Here is a 23680-nt window from a genome sequence, read left to right as displayed (position 1 = left end):
GGGGTTATTTGTGGAGCCACCTCCTCCAGTTCGTTGTTTGTCCACCACTATTCACAATTGGATGTGGCAGGACTGCAGAGTTTTGATCTGATCCGTTGGTTGTGGGATTGCTTAGCTCTACATGCTGCTTCCGTTGTTTGGTATGTAAGTAGTCCTGTGTTGTAGCTTCACCAGGTTTACACCTCATTTCTTTTAAGGTATGCCTGGTGCTGCTCCTGGCATGCCCTCCTGCACTCTTTATTGAACAGAATTGTTCCCTTGGCTTGATGGCAATGGTAGAGTGGGGGATATGCCAGATTACAATTTATGGTTGAACACAGTTTTGCTGCTGCTGATGGCCCACAGCGCCTCATGAATGCCCACTTTTGAACTGCCAGATCTGTTCTAAATCTATCCCATTTAGCATGGTGGTAGTGCCACACAACATGATGCAGGGTATCCTCAATGTGAAGATGTGACTTCGCTTTCGCAAGGATTGTGCGGTGGTGACTCCTACCAATACCGTCATGGACAGATACACCTGCAACAGGTAGATTGGTGAAGACATGCTCTAATAGGTTTTTTCCTCTTGTTGGTTCCCTCACCACCTGCTGCAGGCCCAGTCGGGGCAGCAATGTCCTTCAGGACTCGGCCAGCTCAGTCAGTAGTGGTGCTACCGAGCCACTCTTAGTGATGGACATTGAAGTCCCCAGCCAGAGTACATTCTGTGCCCTGGCCACTCTCAGCGCTTATTCCAAGTGGTGTTCAACATGGAGGAGTACTGATTCATCAGCTGAGGGCATGCGATGGGTGATAATCAGCAGGAGGTTTCCTTGCCCATGTTTGACCTGAACTGCTGGAACAGACTGTGCCTTGGTTTCACATCTTCTGTGAAACACAGCACTTCTGGCAAAGTGTATTCTCACTGGAACGTCAGCCTAGCTTGTGTACTTCAGTCTGGGAATAAGGCTAGTATCCACAACCTTCTGAATCAGACAAAATTGCTATCAACTGAGACAAAGGTGACACCTTCGTCGTTCAGTAATAGTTTCTTTCAGTAGCTCCAAGAATCCTTTTGAGTAACTTCTTTGTTAAACCTGCAACTTATTTAAACTTCTGCAAAGTGATAGATATGGTCATTGCTGTTTAGTGGTAAATTTATTCAGACCACACTGAAAATGGAGCAGCAGCTTTTTCGGGAGCAGAGTGTGAGTGAGTGAGCAGCTGGGAAGGTCAGTTTGAAAGTAAATTTAATTTCCTTTTGTTTTTCGGCGGAGGCCAGGGGGCTGCTGGGTAAGTAAAACACTATATATTTGGGCGGTTTAAAATAACTTTCCTTTCATTGCAGCAGCTTTTTCGGGAGCAGAGTGTGAGCGAGTGAGCAGCTGGGAAGGTCAGTTTGAAAGTAAATTTAATTTCCTTTTGTTTTTCGGCGGAGGCCAGGGGGCTGCTGGGTAAGTAAAACACTATATATTTGGGCGGTTTAAAATAACTTTCCTTTCATTCCAGCAGCTTTTTCGGGAGCAGAGTGTGAGCGAGTGAGCAGCTGGGAAGGTCAGTTTGAAAGTAAATTTAATTTCCTTTTGTTTTTCGGCGGAGGCCAGGGGGCTGCTGGGTAAGTAAAACACTATATATTTGGGCGGTTTAAAATAACTTTCCTTTCATTGCAGCAGCTTTTTCGGGAGCAGAGTGTGAGCGAGTGAGCAGCTGGGAAGGTCAGTTTGAAAGTAAATTTAATTTCCTTTTGTTTTTCGGCGGAGGCCAGGGGGCTGCTGGGTAAGTAAAACACTATATATTTGGGCGGTTTAAAATAACGTTCCTTTCATTGCAGCAGCTTTTTCGGGAGCAAAGTGTGAGCGAGTGAGCAGCTGGGAAGGTCAGTTTGAAAGTAAATTTAATTTCCTTTTGTTTTTCGGCGGAGGCCAGGGGGCTGCTGGGTAAGTAAAACACTATATATTTGGCCGGTTTCTGAACTCGAGACACCACACTTGTCGTGTCTCCCACCCGCCCTCCTCCTCTAACCAAAAAAAAAAGGACTCGGTGGGGTGTTTATAAGGTAAGGCTTTTTCGATTTCTCTGGTTTTATTGTGATTGGTAAAAACTTTTCGTTCCTTTTTCATTTAACTAAGTTAAGCTTAAGATTAAAAATGGCAGGAGATCTCAGACCCGTGTCATGCTCCTCTTGCTCAATGTGGGAGCTCAGGGACATGGCTGATGTCCCTGACTCCTTCACGTGCAGGAAGTGTGTCCAACTGCAGCTCTTGTTAGACCGCATGACGGCTCTCGAGCTGCGGATGGACTCACTTTGGAGCATGCGCGATGCTGAGGAGGTCGTGGATAGCACGTTTAGTGAATTGGTCACACCGCAGATTAGGATTGCTGAGGGAGAAAGGGAATGGGTGACCAAAAGGCAGAGAAAGAGCAGGAAGGCAGCGCAGGAGTCCCCTGCGGTCATCTCCCTCCAAAACAAGTATACCGTTTTGGATACTGTTGAGGGAGATGGCTCACCAGGGGAAGGCAGCAGTAGCCAGGTCCATGGCACCGTGGCTGGCTCTGCTGTTCAGAAGGGCGGGAAAAAGAGTGGAAGGGCTATAGTCGTAGGGGATTCGATTGTAAGGGGAGTAGATAGGCGGTTCTGTGGTCGAAAACGAGGCTCCCGAATGGTATGTTGCCTCCCAGGTGCACGGGTCAGGGATGTCTCAGATCGGCTGCAGAACATTCTAAAGGGGGAGGGTGAACAGCCAGTTGTCATTGTGCACATAGGCACTAATGATATAGGTAAAAAACGGGATGAGGTCCTACAAGCAGAGTTTAGGGAGTTAGGAGCCAAGTTAAAAAGTAGGACCTCAGAGGTAGTAATCTCAGGATTACTACCAGTGCCACGGGATAGTCAGAGTAAAAATGAAAGAATAGTCAGGATGAATGCGTGGCTTGAGAGATGGTGCAGGAAGATGGGGTTCAGATTTTTGGGACATTGGGACCGGTTCTGGGGGAGGTGGGACTATTACAAATTGGACGGTCTGCACCTGGGCCGGACTGGAACCAATGTCCTTGGAGGTGCTTTTGCTAACGCTGTTGGGGAGGGTTTAAACTAATGTGGCAGGGGGATGGGAACCAATTGAGGTCAGTTGACAGTAAGGAGGTAGTAACAAAAGCCTGTAAGGAACTAGATAATGAAGTCAGTGTGACTAAGGGGAAGAGCAGGCAGGGAGTAGATGATGAATATAAAGGGACTGGTGGTCTGAGGTGCATTTGTTTTAATGCAAGAAGTGTAGTAGGTAAGGCAGATGAACTTAGGGCTTGGATTAGTACCTGGGAGTATGATGTTATTGCTATTACTGAGACTTGGTTGAGGGAAGGGCATGATTGGCAACTAAATATCCCAGGATATCGATGCTTCAGGCGGGATAGAGAGGGAGGTAAAAGGGGTGGAGGAGTTGCATTACTGGTCAAAGAGGATATCACAGCTGTGCTGAAGGAGGGCACTATGGAGGACTCGAGCAGTGAGGCAATATGGACAGAACTCAGAAATAGGAAGGGTGCGGTAACAATGTTGGGGCTGTACTACAGGCCTCCCAACAGCGAGCGTGAGATAGAGGTACAAATATGTAAACAGATTATGGAAAGATGTAGGAGCAACAGGGTGGTGGTGATAGGAGATTTTAATTTTCCCAACATTGACTGGGATTCGCTTAGTGTTAGAGGTCCAGATGGAGCAGAATTTGTAAGGAGCATCCAGGAAGGTTTTCTCGAGCAGTATGTAAATAGTCCAACTCGGGAAGGGGCCATACTGGACCTGGTGTTGGGGAATGAGCCCGGCCAGGTTGTTGAAGTTTCAGTAGGGGACTACTTTGGGAATAGTGATCACAATTCCGTAAGCTTTAAAATACTCATGGACAAAGACGAGAGTGGTCCTAAAGGAAGAGTGCTAAATTGGGGGAAGGCCAACTATACCAAAATTCGGCAGGAGCTGGGAAATGTAGATTGGGAGCAGCCGTTTGAAGGTAAATCCACATGTGATATGTGGGAGGCTTTTAAAGAGAGGTTGATTAGCGTTCAGGAGAGACATGTTCCTGTGAAAATGAGGGATAGAAATGGCAAGATTAGGGAACCATGGATGACAGGTGAAATTGTGAGACTAGCTAAGAGGAAAAAGGAAGCATACATAAGGTCTAGGCGGCTGATGAAAGACGAAGCTTTGAAAGAATATCGGGAATGTAGGACCAATCTGAAACGAGGAATTAAGAGGGCTAAAAGGGGTCATGAAATATCTTTAGCAAACAGGGTTAAGGAAAATCCCAAAGCCTTTTATTCATATATAAGGAGAAAGAGGGTAACTAGAGAAAGGATTGGCCCACTAAAGGACAAAGGAGGAATGTTATGCTTGGACTCAGAGAAAATGGGTGAGATTCTAAACGAGTACTTTGCATCGGTATTCACCGAGGAGAGGGACATGACGGATGTTGAGGTTAGGAACAGATGTTTGATTACTCTAGGTCAAGTCGGCATAAGGAGGGAGGAAGTGTTGGGTATTCTAAAGGGCATTAAGGTGGACAAGTCCCCAGGTCCGGATGGGATCTATCCCAGGTTACTGAGGGAAGCGAGAGAGGAAATAGCTGGGGCCTTAACAGATATCTTTGCAGCATCCTTAAACACGGGTGAGGTCCCGGAGGACTGGAGAATTGCTAATGTTGTCCCCTTGTTTAAGAAGGGTAGCAGGGATAATCCAGGTAATTATAGACCGGTGAGCCTGACGTCAGGGGTAGGGAAGCTGCTGGAGAAGATACTGAGGGATAGGATCTATTCCCATTTGGAAGAAAATGGGCTCATCAGTGATAGGCAACATGGTTTTGTGCAGGGAAGGTCATGTCTTACCAACTTAATAGAATCCTTTGAGGAAGTGACAAAGTTGATTGATGAGGGAAGGGCTGTCGATGTCATATACATGGACTTCAGTAAGGCGTTTGATAAGGTTCCCCATGGCAGGCTGATGGAGAAAGTGAAGGCGCTTGGGGTCCAAGGTGTACTAGCTAGATGGATAAAGAACTGGCTGGGCAACAGGAGACAGAGAGTCGCAGTAGAAGGGAGTTTCTCAAAATGGAGACGTGTGACCAGTGGTGTTCCACAGGGATCCGTGCTGGGACCACTGTTGTTTGTGATATACATTAATGATTTGGAGGAAAGTATAGGTGGACTGATTAGCAAGTTTGCAGACGACACTAAGATTGGTGGAGTAGCAGATAGTGAAGGGGACTGTCAGAGAATACAGCAGAATATAGATAGATTAGAGAGTTGGGCAGAGAAATGGCAGATGGAGTTCAATCAGGGCAAATGCGAGGTGATGCATTTTGGAAGATCCAATTCAAGAGTGAATTATACAGTAAATGGAAAAGTCCTGGGGAAAATTGATGTCCAGAGAGATTTGGGTGTTCAGGTCCACTGTTCCCTGAAGGTGGCAAGGCAGGTCAATAGAGTGGTCAAGAAGGCATACGGCATGCTTTCCTTCATCGGACGGGGCATTGAGTACAAGAGTTGGCAGGTCATGTTACAGTTGTATAGGACTTTGGTTCGGCCACATTTGGAATACTGCGTACAGTTCTGGTCGCCACATTATCAAAAGGATGTGGATGCTTTGGAGAGGGTGCAGAGGAGGTTCACCAGGATGTTGCCTGGTATGGAGGGCGCTAGCTATGAAGAGAGGTTGAATAGATTAGGATTATTTTCATTAGAAAGACGGAGGTTGAGGGGGGACCTGATTGAGGTGTACAAAATCATGAGAGGTATAGACAGGGTGGATAGCAAGAGGCTTTTTCCCAGAGTGGGGGTTTCAATTACTAGAGGACACGAGTTCAAAGTGAAAGGGGAAATGTTTAGGGGGGATATGCATGGAAAGTTCTTTACGCAGAGGGTGGTGGGCACCTGGAACGCATTGCCAGCGGAGGTGGTAGATGCGGGCACGATGGAGTCTTTTAAGATGTATCTAGACAGATACATGAATGGGCAGGAAGAAAAGAGATACAGAACCTTAGAAAATAGGCGACATGTTTAGAGAGAGGATCTGGATCGGCGCAGGCTTGGAGGGCCGAAGGGCCTGTTCCTGTGCTGTAATTATCTTTGTTCTTTGTTCTTTCTTTATTGCAGCTCCAATGGTTTTTCATTCTTTCTTTCATTTGACACAAAGCTCACTGCTTTTTCCACTTTCTGAACAAATTCTCACATCATTAACAACCAAATGTTTAATTTGTCCTCCTTTATTTTATAATTATAGCAGTATTATTTCAAATAGAATTTAAATTTTCAATTATTGTTTAAAGGGCATGCATATGGTTATTACAAAAGCTAAGGCTGGAAACTGAATAAGTGGCAAAGTAAGAGAATCTTTCATCCATCATTACTGAAACGCACGTTCCATTGGTCAGAGACTGGGCTGGTGACAAAAAGCTGGAGTATTTGATTAACTTGAGGGGCAAGATAATTGGAGTGTGACACATTATACTAAATTCCTTTCCAATAAAAGATGCTGTAATGTTGGCACAACGCTTGACACCAAATTGTCTAGTGTAAATGACAGGGTATGGCAATCTCTGAAATTTGCCATAGAAGCAGAGTATTAAATGTAGATGTTGACTGTGTGCTTGTTCTCACTCTGTAGTTTGCAAATAATTCAAGAGCAGTTTAAACAACCTTTGTCTCCTAAGTTTTAGAATCACTAACTATCCTTAATTTTCAAGAAGAGTTCTTGCAAAAGACCAATTTATTTTGATATTCAAATTGAATGATGGACAAGTGCAACACACGGTGCAGTTTATTATGCATGGAAAAAGAAACCAGGTTCATTTCTGTAAAGATGTCAGCTGACTGCAAGTTTAATGCATCATAGTGGTTATGTTATGGGACTAGCAATCTAGAGGCCTGGATCTGGAGCTGTAAGGCTCAAATCTTTCAGCTGGTGAATTTGAATTCAGTTAATTAAATAGATCTGGAATAAAATGTGAGTGTCATAATGACAACTGGATTGTTGTAAAAACTCAACTGGTTTATGCCCTTTACCCAGTCTCCGATCTCCAGACCCATGGCAATGGTTGACTCTTAGCTGCTCTCTGAAATGGCCAAGCATGCCACACAGTATTATCAAACTGCTATTAAAAAAAAGAGTAAGAATTAAACCAGATTGGCACAGACCTAGGCATTCAATTTGGCAAAAGTAAGGCACTGTAAAGGCCTCCTCACTCACATCCAGGGACATGTGCCAAAATTGGGAGAGCTGTCCCAAAACTGATAGACCTGTCAAGCAACAGCCTGATATAAACAATGCCCCAAACTCTTCCATCACCATCCATGTTCCACTGGCATGGCAGACCTTGTGGAAATAAAGCCCCATCTTCACATTGAGGACACTCTCCATTGTGCTGTGTGGCAACACAGATCTAGCAGTTCAAAACAGGCCTTTAGTCAATTTGCAGAATTGCATTCCACCACAATCTGGAACATCATGGCCTGGCATATCCTTTACTCATTACCATCAAGGTAGGAGACCCACCCTGGTTCAATGAGGAATGTAAAAGAACATGCCAACTTTGTGAAACTACAACATAGTTCTGCTGCTTCTGCTGTAACCCACGTGATCCCACAGCCAATGGATCAGATCAAAACTCCGCAGTCCTGCCCCATGCAGTCGTGAATTGTGGTGGACAATTAAACCGGAGACTCCATGAATAATTACAGAGCCCAGTACGCTAGTGCAAACACAAAAGTGCTGAATGGATAATCCATCTCAGCCTCCTCCTGAGGTTGCCTCCATCACAGATGTCAGTCTTCAGCCAATTTGATTCACTTGCTATCAGGAAACGGCTGAGTACCCTGAATACAACAAAGGCGATGGCCCCTGACAACTTCCTGGTGATAGTGCTAAAGATTAACTGCACCCTTAACCAAACTGCTCCACTACGCGTCTAGCTGACGAAGTGTACAATTTCCATAAAAACCAGGATAAGTTAAATCTGGCCAATTACTGCCTTATCAGCCTGCTTTCAATCATCAGCAAGGTGATGCAAGGTATAGCAGACAGTGCTATCAAGCTGCACTTACTCACCATTAACCTACTTACCAATGCTCAGTTTGGATCCTGCTCCAGGCTATCTTTACACCTTGGCCCAAACATGGACAAAAGAGCTGAATATCAGAGCATTTGACCAAGTGTGGCACCTAGGAATCCTAGTAGAACTGAAGTCAATGGGGATCAAGGGAAAACTCTCCACTGGCTAGAGTCAAACCGAACACAAAAGGAAGATGGTTGTGGTTGTTGCAAGCCAATTATCTTAACCTTGGGACATCATTGCAGGAATTCCTCAAGACAGTGTCCTAGGCCCAACGATCTTACATAGAATATACAGTGGAAACAAGCCATTCGGCCCAACCAGTCCTTTCCAGAGTTTATGCGCCACTCATTTTTCCTGATATAACTTTTAGCATAACCCTCTATTCCCTTCTCCCTCATGTGCTTATCTAGCCTCCCCTTAAATGCATCTAAACTATTCGCCTCAACCACTCTCTGTGGTAGTGAGTTCCACATTCTCGCCACTGTCTGGACAAAAATGTTTCTTCTGAATTCCCTATTTGATTTCTTGGTGACTATCATATATTGATGGCCTCTAGTTTTACTCTTCTCCAAGAGCAAACATTCTCTTTGTGTCTACTCTATCAAAATGTTTCATTATTTTAAAGGACCTCTTTCAGGTCATCTATCAGCTTTTCTTTTCAAAAGAGAGACATCCTGCTCATCCTTTTCTGATAGGTATAACCTCCCAGTTCTGGTATCATCATTGTAAATATTTTTTGCATCTCTCCAGTGCCTTTACATCCTTTTTGTACAAGTGTGATCTAACCAAGGTTTGGTACAAGTTAGCTGCCTCATCAATGACCTTCCCTCCATTATAAGGTCAGAAGTGGGGATGTTCGCTGATTATTACACAGTACTCAGTTCAATTCACAATTCTTCAGATAATGAAGCAGTCCATGCCCACATGTAACAAAACCAGGACAATCTTCAGGCTTGAGCCAATAAGTGTCAAGTAACATTCCCACCACACAATTGCCAGGCAATAAACATCTCCAACAAGGCAGAGTATGTTCCGATGAAAGGTCACTGACCCGAAACGTTAACTCTGCTACTCTTTCCACAGATGCTGCCAAACCTGCTGAGTGATTCCAGCATTTCTTGTTTTTATTTAAGGCAGAGTATGTCTTCTCCTGACTTTCAATGGCATTATCATCATTGAATCCACTGCCATCACCATCCTGTGGGTTACTATTGACAAGAAACTTAACTGGACCAGCCACATAAATACTGTGATGAGCAGATTAGAGGCTGGGAATTCTAATCCTGGCTCCACCATCTACAAAGCATAAGTTTTGAGTGTGATGGAATACTCTCCATCTGCCTGAATGAGTGCTGCTCTAACACTGAAGAAGCTCAACACCATCCAGCCCGCTTGATCAGCACCCCATCCACCACATTAAACATTCACTTCCTCCACCACTGGCACAGCATAGATGGTAAACACTGCAGCTACAAGATGCACTGCAGCAACTCACCAAGGCTTCTGCAACAGCAACACACAAACCTGAGACCTCTAGCACTTAGAAGAACAAGAGCAGCAGGCACATGGGAACACCCTACGCATTCAACATCCCCTCCAAGTCACACACCACGCCGAGTTGGAACTATATCACTATTCCTTCATCATCGCTGGATCAAAATCCTCAAACTCTCTACCTAAGAGTACTGTGGGATTACCTTTACCACAAGGACGGGAGTGGCTCAAGAAGGTGGCTCATCAACACCTTCTCCAGGGCAATTAGGGATCGGCAATAAAAGTTAAGCTTGCTAGCAACACCCACACTCTGTGAATGAATTAATAAATAAATAAATCATTAAATGAATTTCTATCAAAGATTGTATTGGGCCAGATTTAAAGGGGGCTGAATGGCGACAAATATTGCTGACCACTCTCCAACCCAATGTACAACAAAATTACTTTTGCTGCCTGCATTTTCTCCCAAATTGTAATCTTGTAAAGCACATGTAGGTCTAGGTCATCCAGATTATTTTGTTGTAATTCTGCAACTCTAAGCAGTAGGCATCTATTATACTGGTGCACCTGTGATGTCACATGGCCCTAGCATCCATATGTTCAGCTCAGCTTGGAACAAAGCCAGTTATTTTTCACAAATGTAAACAAGGGAAAAAGTGCCTTGCAAATACATGTTGTATTTATCTTTAAACATGATCACACAATCCTATTTTTGTGACACAACAAACCTTTGACTATCTTATACCCTCAATTATTTTGGTCTCAAGTGTCCACCCAGTGTCTCTTCTGATGGCTCAGCATGTAAATATTCTGCACTGAGCCATATGAATCAGAGAGGCCGCTGGTTCAATGTCTGTGCTTCGTAAACTAATCTCAGACAAGGCAGAAGTATGGCACTACAATTAGACTCACCATCCCTCGGCTAGGAAGGCAATAAATGAGGCATGTGGGCAGAGGGAAGTGGAGAGGAGGAAAAGGCAGCCACACTTGCTATTACTCCCAATTACTATTCAGCAGCCCTTGCAAAGCAGAGAAAAAGCATTAGGGAAACTTAAGGGACTAAAAGCCAGCAAATTCCCCGGTCCTGATAGCCTACATCTTAGGGGTCTAAAAGAGGTACTGCAGAGATAGTGGATGTACTGATTATGATTTTCCAAAATTGTCTAGATTCTAGAACAGTTCCAGCCAATTGGAAGTTAGCAAATATAACTCTGCTATTCAAGAAAGTGGGAGAGAGAAAACAGGGAACTACAGGCCAGTTAGCCTGACATCAGTCACTGGGAAAATGCTGGAATCCATTATTAGGGAAGACTTAACAATGTACTGAGAAAATCATAGTGCAATCAGACAGAGTCAACATGGTTTTTCTGAAAGGGAAATAGTGTTTGACAAATTTATTAGACTTTTTAAGATGTAACTAGATAGATAAAAAGGAACCAGTAGATGTAGTATACTTGGTAATCCAAAAGGCATTCGATAAGGTACCACACAAAAGATTAATTGCAAGGTAAGGGCTCATGGAGTTGTGGGTAATATATTAGCATGGATGGTAGATTGGCTAACTGAAAGCAGAGAATAGGAATAACTGGGGCAATTTCAAGTTGGCAGACTGTAACAAGTGGAGTGCCACAAGGATCAGTGCTGGGGCCTCAGCTATTTGCAATCTATATTAATGACTTAGACAAAGAGACCGAGAATAATGTATCGAAGGTTGCTGATGATACAAAGCTAGGTGGGAATGCAAGGAGCACACAAACAGATTGTAAAGAGACATAGACAGGTTAAGTGAGTGGGCAACAAGGTGGCGCATGGAGTCTAATGTGGAGAAGTGTGAGGTTATTCAGTTTGATAGAAAGAATAGAAAAGCAGAATATTTTTTAAAAGGCGTGAAACTTTTAATGGTGATGTTCAAGAGACTAGGGTGTACTTGTACAGGGAACACACAAAGTTAGTGTGCAGGGACAGCAAGTGATTAGGAGTGCAAATGGCATATTGGCTTTTGTTTCAAGGGGATTGGAATACAACGAGGAACTCTTGCTACAAGAGTACAGGGCTTTGGTGATTCCACACCTGGAGTATTGTGCACTGTTTTGGTCTCTATATTTAAAGAAGGATATACTTGCCTTGGAGGCGGTGCAGTGAAGGTTCAATAGATTGATTCCTGGGATGAGCAGGTTGGCCTATGATGAGAAGCTGAGTAAATTGGGCCTATGCTCTTTGAGGTTTAGGAGAATGAGAGCAGATCTCACTGAAACACACACGATTCTGAAGGGGCTTGACAGGATAGACACTGAGAGGTTGTTTACCCTGGCTGTGCAATCCCGAACAGTCTCAGGATAAGTGGTTGATTATTTAGGACTGAGATGAGGAGGAATTTCTTCACTCAGAGGGCTGTGAATCTTTGGAATTCTCTATCCCACAGGGTACATTCAAGGCTGAGATAGACAGATTTTTTGGTCTCCCAGGGAATCAAGGGATATGGAAAGTGGGCGGGAAAGTGAAGTTGAGGCAAAAGATCAGCTACAATTGTGTTAAATGGCAGAGCAGGCTCGAGGGGCTGTATGGTCTACTCTTGTTCCTATTTCTTATGTTCTTATGTAACTGCACATCAAGTGAGCAACAGGTCAGGTTCAGCTGCAACAGCCCTAGCGCTCACTGTCTAGACTCTCATGAAGAACGACACAAGGACGAGAGGCCAGAGGGAACAGGTTACCAGCTGGATATAACTAAGGAGGTATTTAGAAAAAAAAGCAGTGACACACAAAGTCAATCGTTCAAAAGGAATCAACTGTTAGAAGTCATAAATCAACTACACAACAGAAAATAAAAGAGAAGTGCATTGCTGGAGAGGACTGTAAACAAACTCCAATCCATGTGACTATCTTTAATTAATCTATGACCATCTATTATTTATGAAACAAGCACATTTAGAAAGCCAAAAGCAAAACACTGCAGACGCTGGAAATCTGAAGTAAACACAGAAAATGCTCGGAATACTCAACGGGTCTGGCAGCATCTGTGGAGAGAGAAAGAGTTAACATTCTGATGAAAGTCACAGACCTGGAACATTAACTCTGTTTCTCTCTCCACAAATTCTGCTAGACCTGCTGAGTATTTCTAGCACTTTCTGTTTTATTACATTTAGAAAGCCTTCAGCTTTCCAAAATCATAAAAGTGGAAACAGTTCCAATTCAGCTGACCTCTTCAGAGTTATTTGAGAATATAAATCCGATATCTCAATGGGTGGTTTAGTGCATAAATGCAGTGATTTTATAGATGATACTGAACTACGCTTGCCAGAAATGTACCAAGGTAACTGACCTCCGCTAAGGCAGAGGTAAGGGCCTTACAATTGGCCTCACTTAGGTTTGGGAGGTACAAAAATGAGATTGGGGGCAAAATGTCAGGAGATATGTATCTGCATTATAAAAGAAACTCTCTCATATATGAGACAGATCCAACAGTTTTACATTTTAATCAACTATTAATGAATATGCAAGTGTACAGCATGCCTTCTAAAAGCCTCATTTGTACCATAGCTGTAAATTCAGACTTGTTCCCAGTTGCTAATTTACTGTTTCACATTAAACTGTACAGTACAAACAGTGTGAATTAATTTCTTCCAAATTACTTGAAAGGAGAATCACTTACCTCCTGATGCTTGTATGAAACTCAATGCAAATTAGGTACATCTAAATCAGGTTGGAATAAATATGTTGCAGCTCTCAGTTATGGTATCTCCACTATAATGTTCCTGGATTTAGCTCCTGACATGCTAATTGTACACCTTGTACAATTATACTATGGGTGGTTAACTATTGTACAAGTTTTGTAATATTGCATTCCTAATCACTGTGCTATGCTGTGGATGCTGAGTTTATTAAATTTTACAATAATCGATAATATATCCATGCATGGTTCATAGATAATTGACTACACAGCATTAGTTTTGTCCACAATATTGGCTTTCATTATTTGCTAGGAATACTGGTATTGCACAGATGCAATATGCTGTGGTAACAATTGACTTTAAAAGCAATCTGGCTCTCAGTGGAAACCGTATTGGCACCATATGTAGGTGTTCACAATGCTCATGAGTATAATGCAATGGTTCTCAACTGATTTTACAAGTACCAGTGTCCCCAGGTACAAATACAAGTACCTGTATTTGTATCCTTTAGAAAACTATGCACAAGTGCGATTCACTTGTGGTTCTCTGAAGTACTCTTACAAAAGATGTACAATAGCGTCATCTTCAGATGAAAGTCAATTAAAAAGACACTGAAACCATATTCGAATGGAAGAGATATGAATGAATTACAAAAATGAAAATATTCTTTTAATTGTTATTTTTAGTCATGAAATATGCCTAGTAGATTTAAAATGATGCACTTAGTTCCCCATTTTCTATTAATTATGTTTAACTCCCAATTTTGTGCAGCATTCTGAGTCTGAGTATTAAGATGGATGATTTAGAAGCTTCTAACATGCACAATGACTCTTGTAAAAAATGGAAGACAATCTTAGGGGGCTTGTCTGCTGAATATTCTTCCTTCCCAGTGGCTTATCAATCAACTCCACATCACACCTCTTCTGCCGGTCCAACCCAAGTATAGGATTCAGTGACAGAAGATTATGGATGAGAACCCACATCCTCTCAATTAATGATGGTCTACTGCACTGCACCACCACACTGCCTGGCTCCCTAATAGCATATTTAAAATAGAGATCTGAAAGACAGGAAATGGAGAGCTTCCTGAAATAATGGGCATTTTATTTATCAAGCACAAGGTGGAATACAGACACCAAATAAACAGAATCATAATAAAAAGTTCCAGAAAAGTAAGTGTCACAGTTGTCCTTGCTCCCCTGGATCCTGCATCCAAATCAATCTGCCTCCATTAAAAGTGAAGCAAGTTTGAGGAGTTGTAAGGCCTCCTCTCTCCCCAACAAGTTTATCTCCTTTGCTCAAGTACAGTTCCACAGATCTCAGCAGCCCTCCAGTACTTCAGCCATTCTTTCTGTGTGACCCAGGAAACAAGTTCCTCACAAGGATGAGCGCATTATTTTTAACATTTAAAAAAATTACGTGGCTACATGTATACGGTCAAAATATTCATCTAAAGCTGCAGGAAAATCACAACAGACTCACCACTTTCACCTGACCAACCCCCTCACTAATATCATTCATATTATTGGGAGTAAGCTGAAGCACTACCTGGATGCAGTCAACATGAAGAAATGTCTCTTCAGGTTCTCCTGAGCGGGAGTTTGGTGGCAGCCAGGTGTAATTGAAACTGGGCCTTTCAACATCAAAATCCAGGTCAATATGAAGTCAGGTGCTTTGTGATGATTGCCACCAAATTTGCAGAGGCTCAATAGGAAACAAGACAGCAAATTGGAAGATCATCTCAGATTAAATGATGTGAAAAAAGTAGGGTTTCAGTGACGGGAAATGCTCATGTCTGGTGGTCAGCTGGCAAAAAAAGCCCACATATTTAACTAACACATTGCTGTTTTTATGCAAGTGCGTGGCTGCACAGAATGATGGAGTGCAGCCCTGCACATTTCATAAAGGATCCTAAAGAGTAAGCAAGTGATTTTGTTTCAAGTTTTATAGTGAGTCTCAGAATATGATGGGGAAGGAGGAGGGGAACTTTTCCGTTATTCTATTTCCAGATTACAGTTTTGGATTCTACAGAAGAAGCAACTGACTTTGCTTAAAGATAGTTAAAACAAAATTAAAGATACTAGCAGCTTATGATACGTAACAAAATCACAACAGAAATCTTTGCTCTTGTAATTCGGGTGGATTAAAAATGAACAATTCAAACATAATATGAAGCTATTGGATGTGGAAGGATATTTCCTTCAGCAACAAACCAAGCCCTTAGCCTGGATCTCTTAGGTTTTCTACAGTCATTCAATGAGATATCGATCTTTATCTAGGGCCTAAAATACTACATTTACTTTCCCAATTAGCACATTCTCATACCGGATCTAGATAGATTATGTGTCTGTCACCAGTGTCCGAATACAAAGTCACTCCTGAAAGATTCTGTCAGTCTAGCTTGCGTCTGATTGGATAAATGTATTGCACACAGCTAATTGGACACCTGCCTCCACGATAAACACTTTTATTTTCCAGTAGCAGTGCTTTGAACACTTAAATAAAAAAATCTGTTTGATCAATGAGTACACAAAAATGAATCAGAACTACTGCCTTTTGTCAACAATGCATTGGCGGGTGGGAGGAAGAAACAGTTCAATAGATTCACCTGATCTGAGCAAGGTGTCTGTCAGAACTACATCATGCATCAGTTGCTGAGAGCTTCTTTATTCCCCATTAACACATTTGCAGAGTGAAGAGTGTACTTATTTAATGTTCACTGCAGGGCATCACACATAACTTGTCTGTTTTAATACAAATCAAAGCAAAAATACATTTTTCTCTTCCTTTAGAAAATAAATCCTTACATAAAAATTCAAGATGAATAGCTAAGATAAACAATTTAAACGCAATTTTATGTAAGTTCCGCAGACAGATTTTTTGCATTCTGTACCGATCTCATTGAATAGAATACTCTTTTTAAAACAAAGTAAAAGAAATATATTTCATGGAACCATGTCTCACACAGAACCAGCCCATTTTAAGATCACTGGATTACAAGCGTGATCCATTTATTATATGCAATGAGACTTGTGAAAGCAATCAAACGTTCAGTCTGATTCATTGAAACGAAGGTGGACTAAACACCTCAGAAGCATTTGGTCACGGCTGCCTATTTTCAAATGAAATGTAGACCATGGGGGCAGGTTGTCAAGGCATTGTGAAAATCAGCAGCAGTCCAAGTCACCAAGCTACTGAACAATGACTGGACCCAATAATGGCATTTATTCTTCAAATTTGTGTGTAATGTACATTGTCATGAACAAAAGAAAAGTGCTAGTTACTCAATGCTCACATTATGCATTGCCACCTTTAGTAAACATAAATCTGCACCAGTATCTGAACTTTGTTTCAGAGGTAAAACTGCAGCCTTCTATGACGGTACACGTTACTCAAAACCCTATAGTTAACATGTCAGCTGGGTTTTAATAATGTGCCCTTTATGTACAACATAAGGCAACATACTAAAAATGTACTCAAACTGCCATTAGGTATCGTGCCACATTGAACAGTTCTTTTAAGTGTGGATGCAAATAGCCTAATGAACCAAGCATTTACAGGGACATTCTCACTGAACCACAACCAGAAATAAGGAGTCTGTAAAGTGCAAATCCCATTCAGGAGGTCAGTCCTAAGTGTTCCATTTCAGACAGTATCAGAAAAAAATAACTTCACTAGATAATTACCAATTATTTGAAGTGAAATTTCATGGTATTAGCTAATTAACAATGATTTGAAAGAGTGACAACCTGATATTCACAGAGGGCTACCCATTAATGTAAATTCAATAAAAAGGATTTTCAAAATCATGCATTTCCTCCTATATTTACTTTCAATACATAAATTTTAATGATTTTTTTTTTGTATCATTACATTCACCTACAACCAAGTCGACCTTTAATGTTTCAAAATTGTTCACTGCAGTTACAGCACACTGCACAATGGTCCTCAACTTGGGGAACAGTAAACTGCAAACTAAATGGATCACTAAACACTTGATGAATGTATAACTGGCAACTTAATATCCAAAATTTAAAGTAATTTTCTGCGATTGGGATATCATGCTCCCTCTTATTCATTTCTTTGTGACCTTTTCAACATGCATGTTTATCCCTCATTTTTCAGTTCTGAAGTGCCCCACCCAAAACGTTAAACAAATGTTCTCCCTGCACAGATGGTACGCACTTACTGCATTCTGTTTTGTTTCAAACTTAAAGTACATTCTGGCAATATTTTAGTATTAGGTTACACCATGTCAAGCAATCTACACCCTCATCATTAGCCAACAGAGGTAAAAATTGCCTCTCTTCTTTTCTATTATATAAATGAACCTGTAATTCTTTTTAAGTTAGACAAAGCTTTTCTGTATGATTCTTTGATTTTTATGTAACGTGATCACTTTTGTGCAAGGTAACATAGGCAAACAACCACTTACTAATCATTAAATAGGAGTGCAATTTTATATCCAATGTAATACATACCTAGTTCAAATAGTACAGCACTCTATATTTTCTCATTCTTTTGAAGTAACTTTGACAGCAGTTCAGAAAGTCTAAGTGATTTCCACACAATCTGACTTTTGCCACTGCACCATAATAAAAATATGTTGCATTAGTCACCTGTGGATGAGTACATAATAGAGCCTCCATTATCATCCATTAATATGTAGGGGGCCCCATGGTAGTTAATAAAGACTGGCGTATAATTGAGTGTGTCCAAATTTTGGTAATATATATATGATACATCATTGCTTCAGGCACTCAGGCAAAGGCAAGTAAAAAACCTACAAATAAATATTAGTTTTATTCATCAAGAAAAGGAAATTAAACAAAAACAAAAGAATCTTTGCAATGAATGACATTTCACGCAAGGTTTTGTCCTGAACATTCTAGCTGATAATTGGGATGGTGGATAATAGGAGAGTAAATAATGGAGTTCCATTGTACCGAGTCCAACAAAGCTCCTAACATAATATTGAACTTCGCAGTTTCAAATTGCCTTATATTTCAACCTTTCCCCTGGAAAACATACGGAATCTTTTAAAATAAAACAATTGCACTGGTAGTGTGTGAATTTCAGCAACTTACCCTGTCAGAACCACCACAAAATCCATCACATTCCAGCCATTTCGAAGGTAAGAACCTTTATGAAAAGCGAATCCAAGAGCAATGATTTTGATGCCAGCTTCAAAGCAAAAAATTCCAATGAAATAAGGCTCAGTATCATCCTGAAAGAGAAAAATACACCAATGAGAAAGGTCATTTTATCTGATGACAAAAAATGTCAAATTGTTCAAGTTCTTTGCTCAACAAGCCAGAAATAGATTTGGCAATTTTTAACTCCTTGATTTTTCTTCCTAATGTTGCATCTGAAAATAGTCAAATATTGCTTATTGGAATATTTTTACATCATCTAATTATCAACTCTGACTGGTTTTACAGGAGAGGTGAAATGTGAAAAACTGACAGTTCAGATTAAACAAAGATGGTCATCATTAAATAACAATATTCTTAAGACTCTTGCATTAAAACAGACATTTCAGGTGACAATGATATAAACTAGCACTGTGCAACTAATAAGTTTGACTTTTAACAAAATCACAGGAGCCGTACCTGCTTTGCAGTTCAAATTCAATACTATTAGTCTAAATCTTAAGAATGATTTGGATCCCTGAGTCTGACTGATCAGAAAGTATCAGATTCAATTTTCAGTCAGTGTTGAATTAGCTCTGAGTTGGACGAGCAATATGAGTGTGACTTTGCTTCTCTCTGGAGTCAAGTCAGGCTTTAATACCCAATTTATACTACACAAGGTTTGCATCAGTCCAAAGCCAAAGCTGATTTGCATTGACACTAAACTTGTGATGGTGGGAATGCACCTTTAATGTACCAGATCATTGAAGGCATCATTTTTGTTTACAACTTGATTTTAATCTCCACTTTTCATTCTTAGTTTCATGTATTGGGATTATCAGGAAACAGTTCAGGAACTAGTTTCAGCAGATTAATCAGATACATTTAAGGAGCTTGACCCATGTTACAAGAATATTTCAGACTGAAGACATATTTCTGAAAAGAAATGTTACACTTCAAATATGTTGAATGAAAGAATTTCACCTCCTGGGCTGAAAATACATAACTATGGGGTACTGCAGCTTTACAAAACAGATTTCGTCATAAGTAAAAACAGAAAATGTTTAAAATGCTCAGCAGGTCAGGCAGCAACTGTGAGGAGAGAATGTTTCCAGTCCATGATCTGATCAAAATAACTTAGCCTGTTTTAGTGCTTCTAGCAATTTTTGTTTTTATTTCAGATTTCCAGCATTTCACAGTATTTTGCTTTTGTTTCATTGTTAAAAGGTCGCCAGATGCTAAACAAAGTCACAATCACTATATTTGTTCCAGGAACAGTGATAAAGGTTTGCATCAACCCCAACGTTTTTTTGGGTGGCAAAAGGAGATTGTGCAAGATAAGCATGACTGAATTGTTACTGTTCTCAATGATGATTAGGTTTTAACCATCATGTTACTTCTGGTCTGCATACAAGAAAATTGTAAAATCATGAATTATTCAGAAATTGGTGTGTGCTGCAATGAATTAATTTTAATAATGAAATGCAAATTTTTTCAGGGTCCTTCACAGATCTTATTAATTGAAGAATGCTGTACTGGTTTTCAAGGAAGTATATTTTAAACAGGGCCTTTTTTTTTTTAAAACAGCATCACATTGCCTATTACTATTTGTAAAATGCATCACATGATCTTACAGACGTTTTTGCTGTACAGTTGACAGAAATCTCTCAAGGAGATACTTAGAATTTTTCAAATAATAAATTATTCTAGTTTGAGTGCTGTGATATTCAGTAAACCATTGCATTGATAAAACATGTAGGAACTAAAGTGGTACAATAGTGCTCAGCATTACAGCCAGTAAGATGCAGTGCCACGAAATGTGGGGTAAGGGTACATAGCATCCTCTATTCAACTCAGCTGCTGATTTGAGCCATGGACCGAAACATTGCCAGGGCACAGTAGATGGGGTGGCTTTGCTGGGACACTACAAACTGCCCACCACTGACTAGCTATTGGCTGTTTTCAAACTATGGGCACAAGCCAACCATATATCTTTTGCCAGAAGTATAGGACTGAGACAGACCATTACCTGTCACTAGCAAGTGAATACTCCTCAATAAAGAAAACTACAAACTAAAGGAAATACCTCTTCAATCACTTCGCCATCCAGGAATACTAAATCCATACATTAAATTTAGCACTATGATTTCATGAAAGCATTTTATTATTGTAATCTGTGAACTAGCAGGAATAGATGAAGTACAAAATGCCATCTTGTGATACTATTCATATTTAGCATTTCAAGATCAAAGTAACGTAATAATTTGCTTAGTAATGCCAAATGGCACATGAAAATTGTTAGTTATACTTTTCTCTTAAAGTTTTGTTTACAACAGCCAATAAATGAGTAATTTCAGGTGTGCAAAGGTCTGTAGAAGCTCTTTCCAAGTTAAAATGACAATTCTTTTTCAAACTTAAGTTGGATTCAGCGCGATCGGTATTATATTTTTCAATAAAGAAAGCCAAATTCTATTTAATTTATCTGACTATAATTTCAAAGGACTTGCTGTGCCTTTGCTATGAAAAGTTAATCAATTAGCCATTTGCTGTGCTCTAATTAAACTATAGTATATAGATAGAGGTGAGTCCACCCACTTGTGTAGAACAACATATCAAGGGACTATAGATTTGGTTGACAGACTCCAATTAGGCAAAGTTCAAAACATCAAATTTCAAATATTTTACAAACCAGTTTGAACAGTCACTGCTTGAAGCAGCATTTATCAAAGCTTTTTACAATTAGGCAAGTTGGTGTCCTAACTCTTGCCATTTATGGCAGCTATAAAATAAAATTCTTGATATCCTTGTTGCTGGTATTCATAATGTTCAGTGTGCAAAATAATTTCACATCAGGGTGTCCTCCTTTTTATTTCTTCCACTGATGTTATTGATTCCTGTTGGAGTACAGCTCCACAAGCTGGTACATTGGCGAAATGTCTATTCTTCATGGTTGAGCCCGACAGTATAGAGTATTAGACTGGGGAAACCACAAGCCAAATCATGTTTTCATCTGATGTCTATATATGTGCTTTTTTTCAGCAAGTATTACCAGAAAACAGTTAGCAGCAAGAATTCTGGATGATGCAGCCACTCTAACCCAAAAACATCAAAGTTAATTGAGGCACTGTTATCACCATTGAGTTTAAAGAATGGAGCACAGTCTGGGGATCAAATCTGAGACTTTATGAATGGAATGATCAGTTGTACACCATCTTTACCAAATGAATCATTAGGGAGCATAGTTTATATTTTTAAAAATCACTAGTGTTAGAGGTTGATTATTCAGTTTAAAAGAAAATAATACTTCACTTGCAATTTAAATTTTAGTCAATGAATTAGATTATAGTTAAAGGACAGAAGAATATTTTGATTGGCTTAGAACAACTATAAAGCCTTTGAACAAATGTGTCTCATGCACAGATCTTTAGTTTCTGTCAACTTAATGTGATGAAAATCACAAAATACTCGCAATAATTAAATCAAGCATTTGCATCTATACGAACTATAGTTAACCTTCACATTTATAGCACTTAGTTTTACCTAGATTACCAGCAACACATGACAAGAACCATAAAAAACAAATCAGTACCTTCTCATTGTTTATTGCCTAATTAAAGCACAATTATGTGTCTCAGATTAATGTGCCACAGGGAGATAACTGGGTTCGATCCCATTGTGTGTAACGGTTTTCTACATCACATTGCTGACAGTCATGTAGTAATAACAATCTTTGAATTGACAAAGCACAAATGGGGCTAATTTGAAAACAATATCAGAAGTGGGGGCTGGGCACTCAGTATAGTCAACACAGAGATTTTATCAGCCAGTTTAGGATTCTCTACAAATGGCACCATGGTACCAATTCTTCATTTTCAACAGGAAACATTTTGTTATTATTTGTCATTTGCATGTGATTTGTGCACTCCATTATGAAACTGTTTAACATTACTGCATAATTGTGTAAACCCCAGGGAAAAAAAGACCTTTCCCACTTGTTGCTTACATTATGAAAGTAACTTTTTTCTGCTTTAGCAGCTCACTACACTATTTTCTTACTGTTCCTACTGTTATTAGACCTATGATTCTGTGCCTCAAGTTATGAATGCTTGTTTTATGTAAGATGTGTTTTTTAACATTGTGTGTAAACTTTCATGCTGAAAGTGTTTGTTCTTAAATTTGTTAGTATTCCAAATTTTCCTCGTCCTATGTAAACAGGTACAAAAAGTAGGTTTCACATCCTTTATATTTTCCAGGCCTGCATGACTCGGAAAGATAACAATTGGCCCTGTTGTTCGTTAACAACAGGAATTGCGGAAAAAACGATTGATACATTTTAAGAAATTTCGTAATGCTGATACAATTAGATGTAAGGTGGGGGGAGACTCGTGTAGGGCATAAACAACAGTATGGACCAGTTGAGCCAAATGGTCCTGTTCGGTGCTGTAAATTCTGTGTAATTCGACATAATTCTTTAAATTTATGAAGGACTCAGAAGTAGAGCAAAGTTTATGTACGTGACACTTACAATCTGCAGTTTTCGTCTTTCAGGGAGTAGAGTGTGTTTAGCGACACTTTAGTATGGTAGTATGGTGGAAATGTAACCAGCATACGGTACTCACCAGTCTCTCCGACATGGGCGTTTTATCTCCATCGGGAAGGTGTTGCTCCAAAGCTAAAACAATGCAGTTTGCAATAATGGTCGCTAATATCATGTATTCAAATGGAGTAAGTAAGGTTAAGGAAATGAGCTTCCATAATCATATTGACTTTGTTTCTGGCTTTAGCTTATAAAAACTCATTGTTTAAAATAAAAGATAATTGGCTGAAACTTGTAATTGTTTGATACCTTCCCGTAATTTCGGGCCAATAAGGACGTAATCAACATATTTAAATGCACAATAACCCCAATGATATTACTTATACCCTTTTTCCATATTGAGGATGTGAAGTTGAACAGAAAAGAGATAGACTATCCAGAGCTTCAATAAAGACTGACAAATTGGCCGACCGGGGTGTTCCCTGGGTCTTTTTGCCTCTTCAGCTGGCCGGGTGAAAGACACTGGTTGAGCTGAAGTTTGGTAACATTTGAGATGAAAGTTCGTCTGCCAAGAGGCGCTACCTCGAAGTACATTTTTCCGAGGAAAAATCGACTGCACCGTTATACCAAGTAACCTGCCTTTCATTTTAACCCTTTTCTATAAATAATTAGCCAGTGTTAGGGCAAATCCTAACCAGAACAATCGATAAAATCTGGTTACTATAATGTGTATATCTAGATATATTATAAAAGTCTTCCACACACACAC

At 40.3% G+C, this 23680-nt stretch overlaps 1 protein-coding gene across 1 annotated transcript in view; it reads right to left on the bottom strand.

Annotated features, from left to right (window-relative positions):
- cacna1ba (calcium channel, voltage-dependent, N type, alpha 1B subunit, a) overlaps positions 1-23680 on the bottom strand; it is a 621742-nt gene that overhangs the window by 566408 nt on the left and 31654 nt on the right. Inside the window, exons 3-4 of the mRNA XM_068012672.1 lie at positions 22994-23099; positions 18330-18469 (exon numbers count right to left, since the gene is read on the bottom strand). Coding sequence (XP_067868773.1) covers positions 18330-18469; positions 22994-23099 — 246 coding nt within the window. The remainder of the gene's footprint in view (positions 1-18329; positions 18470-22993; positions 23100-23680) is intronic.

Source organism: Heterodontus francisci, chromosome 32 (assembly GCF_036365525.1).
Source record: "Heterodontus francisci isolate sHetFra1 chromosome 32, sHetFra1.hap1, whole genome shotgun sequence".
In the NCBI taxonomy this organism is placed as follows: Eukaryota; Metazoa; Chordata; class Chondrichthyes; order Heterodontiformes; family Heterodontidae; genus Heterodontus; species Heterodontus francisci.
Note: the sequence above shows the minus strand (reverse complement) of the source record. Positions and strands in the feature narration are given on the sequence as shown.